Source organism: Cupressus sempervirens, chromosome 4 (assembly GCF_028749045.1).
Source record: "Cupressus sempervirens isolate cs-2001-9-10 chromosome 4, ASM2874904v1, whole genome shotgun sequence".
Taxonomy (NCBI): Eukaryota; Viridiplantae; Streptophyta; class Pinopsida; order Cupressales; family Cupressaceae; genus Cupressus; species Cupressus sempervirens.
Genome location: NC_143121.1, coordinates 908737215 through 908739636, shown reverse-complemented (window position 1 = coordinate 908739636; position 2422 = coordinate 908737215). Strand labels below are relative to the sequence as shown.

Sequence of the window (2422 nt, the reverse complement as noted above, 5' to 3'; positions counted from 1 at the left end):
TATCAAACTTATTTTTGGTTGTAAACATTACACATTTATGACTGATTCTAAGTTAGAAGTGTTAAATAATCAAAATTGACTTACCTTTTTCTTGGTATGTAATGCTTACAACAAAATGTTCCATTTCCTCTTAAAAACAAATTGAATAAAGCATGTATCGTATAAAATTTTCATGGAAGAAAGAGCCCACCAAAAAATTAAAGCTGCTTAGGGTGCAGCAAGCGACGATGGGTGCCCAATTCATCTGTCATTTCTCTTCCCAAATCACGAAGATGATCATGCATTCTAAATTGAAGTTTGTCGCCATATTCCTCATCATTTTGGTGATGAATTTGGCACTCAACCATTTCAATAAGACATTTATCTTTGAGGGTTTGAATTGCATGCTCTGCCCTCCAACCAGAAGCCTCCAATATTCTCATGGCCATACACTTCTCTTTGCCGATGATGAAGCACGCAATGTCCATGAAAATCTATTTCTCTTCACTTTCCAATGCATCAAAGCTTATTTTAAGCTTGTGTTTTATATCTCTATCCAATGTTATGTGAACTTTATCCAATTCCAACTCCCAAGAATGTTTGTCATTGCTGCCAAAAACATGCCCACCCAGCACTTTGAGAGAAAGGGGCGAAACCCCACAAACTTCAACAAAGCTTCGAACTAAACTTTCATATCCATTTGCAGGATAAGGCTGGTGGAATGCATACCAGCAGAAGAGTTCCTTGCTATGATACACATTCATTGCTTTCATCTTGTAACAAATATGGATTCCACCATGAATTAACACTCTTTCATCATGGGTAGTGATGATTAGATAGCTATGAGAAGTCAGGACATCACTAACTAATAGAACATCTAACTGGTCAATGTGATCAATATCATCTAAGACAATAATAAATCTCGAAAAATGGCCTCTTCCAATACAATTCCTTATATAACTAGTTCCCTCATCTATACTCTAAAATTTTGGAGGATCTTTTTCATGTAGCAAATCTTTTAGGAGCTTAGTTTGCATAGAAAGCAACTCACCTTTGGAATACACTTCTCGCACATTAGTTAGAAAACATGAACCATGGTAATCTAAGCGTTTGTGATTGAACAATTCTTTGGCTAGAGTTGTCTCCCAGATCCACCCATTCCAAAGATACTAATTATCTTACCTCTATTCTCCTCCTCCTGTCTGCAATGCTGTTCAAAATCTTCTACAATTTCATCTAACCCCATAGGATGTTTTGCTACATCTAAAGATCTTTCCTTTTGTAGCTCTTTTAGCATAGTGGACACTATATTCTTAAGCAACAGCTCCAAATTAATAAGAAATTACAAGAATTTTGATTAGAAAGATGTTATGCTCTTGTAAGCTGAAATTCCACATTCTAAGTTTTATTTAGGTACATTCTGTAAGCTAAAATATTATGTTCAAATTTTTTATTTGATTAGATTGTTCATTTAGAATTGCAAATTGCATATTTTAAATTTTGATTTAGATATGTTTTGTAAGCTAAAATCCTATGTTCAAAGTTATGATTTGTCTAGATTGGTCATTTAGAATTATAATAGTCCTTATTTGAAAGTACAATTTTAGATTAATCATTTAAACTATTTGAAAAAATCTTACACATAACATTCAAGATATGATTTATTTAGATGGTTCATCTGAAATTACAATAGCTTATCCAATAAAATCTAACTTACCCAATAAAGCCCCTCTATAAATAAATATTTTGGCAAGCCATTTAAACAGCTTGAAACCTAAAGTATGCTACAAAAGCCAAAATTTTATGTTCTGAGTTTAAAATCAAGTAAGAAACACTTCTTCATTGAAAACACACAAATAGAGTCTTACTGATAGTTTTTGTTGAATTCATATCCAGTGATGAATGAGACAAAGTGAAGGGCTTCCTTCCACTCTTGAAGCTTGTCTAGGTACCTACCCTTCTTTTCATATTCAGAAAATCCATTTGCATAGACTCCATTTTGGATGTGACGGAGATCAGCAAGAGCAACATCATAAAACACTGGTATAATCAGAGACTTAGTTTGTGACATGAGAGAAAGCTCAGCCAAACACCAAGGAGAATTTGCATAACCTTTGGAGAATATGGCAATTTGAACTAAAGCAGAGCTAACAGCATTCTGAAGGGTAGAAGGAAACAAGTCTCCGAAGGCCATCTCTCTCAAATCAAGAAAAACTAGAACTCCTATACCTTGAAGAATATTGTAAATTGGCAGAGCCAAAATGTTTTTCGCATCAGGACCCCTATCATTTTTAGTATCTTATTGAGCTTCACTTTGTTTCGAGAATAGTTTAATATTCTCTACTAAATAGGGCCAACCACGTGAAGGTGGAAGCTCATTTGGCCCCACCTCCCTCCCCCTAACATCACTCTACACTCCCCGTTAACATCTAACATTCATTCA

The 2422-nt window shown here is 34.6% G+C and overlaps 1 protein-coding gene across 1 annotated transcript; it reads right to left on the bottom strand.

Annotated features, from left to right (window-relative positions):
* Positions 1-473: 473 nt before the first annotated feature.
* LOC149564341 (disease resistance protein RML1A-like) lies at positions 474-2173 on the bottom strand. Its single transcript, XM_089828332.1, has 3 exons — positions 1936-2173; positions 1162-1284; positions 474-883 (listed from the first exon to the last, which is right to left on the bottom strand). The coding sequence occupies exons 1-3, from the start codon at positions 2171-2173 to the stop codon at positions 474-476; spliced, it is 771 nt and encodes a 256-aa protein (XP_089684458.1).
* Between the last annotated feature and the right edge of the window lie 249 nt (positions 2174-2422).

Excerpts from the sequence above, each read along its gene's own strand:
- LOC149564341 (XM_089828332.1), bottom strand. The coding sequence starts at position 2,173 with ATGGCCTTCGGAGACTTGTTTCCTTCTACCCTTCAGAATGCTGTTAGC. Across the intron at positions 1,285-1,935 it reads TTCTGAATATGAAAAGAAGG|TGTCCACTATGCTAAAAGAG; the intron begins GTAGGTACCTAG and ends TTAAGAATATAG. Across the intron at positions 884-1,161 it reads ACAGGAGGAGGAGAATAGAG|ATGATATTGATCACATTGAC; the intron begins GTAAGATAATTA and ends TTATTGTCTTAG.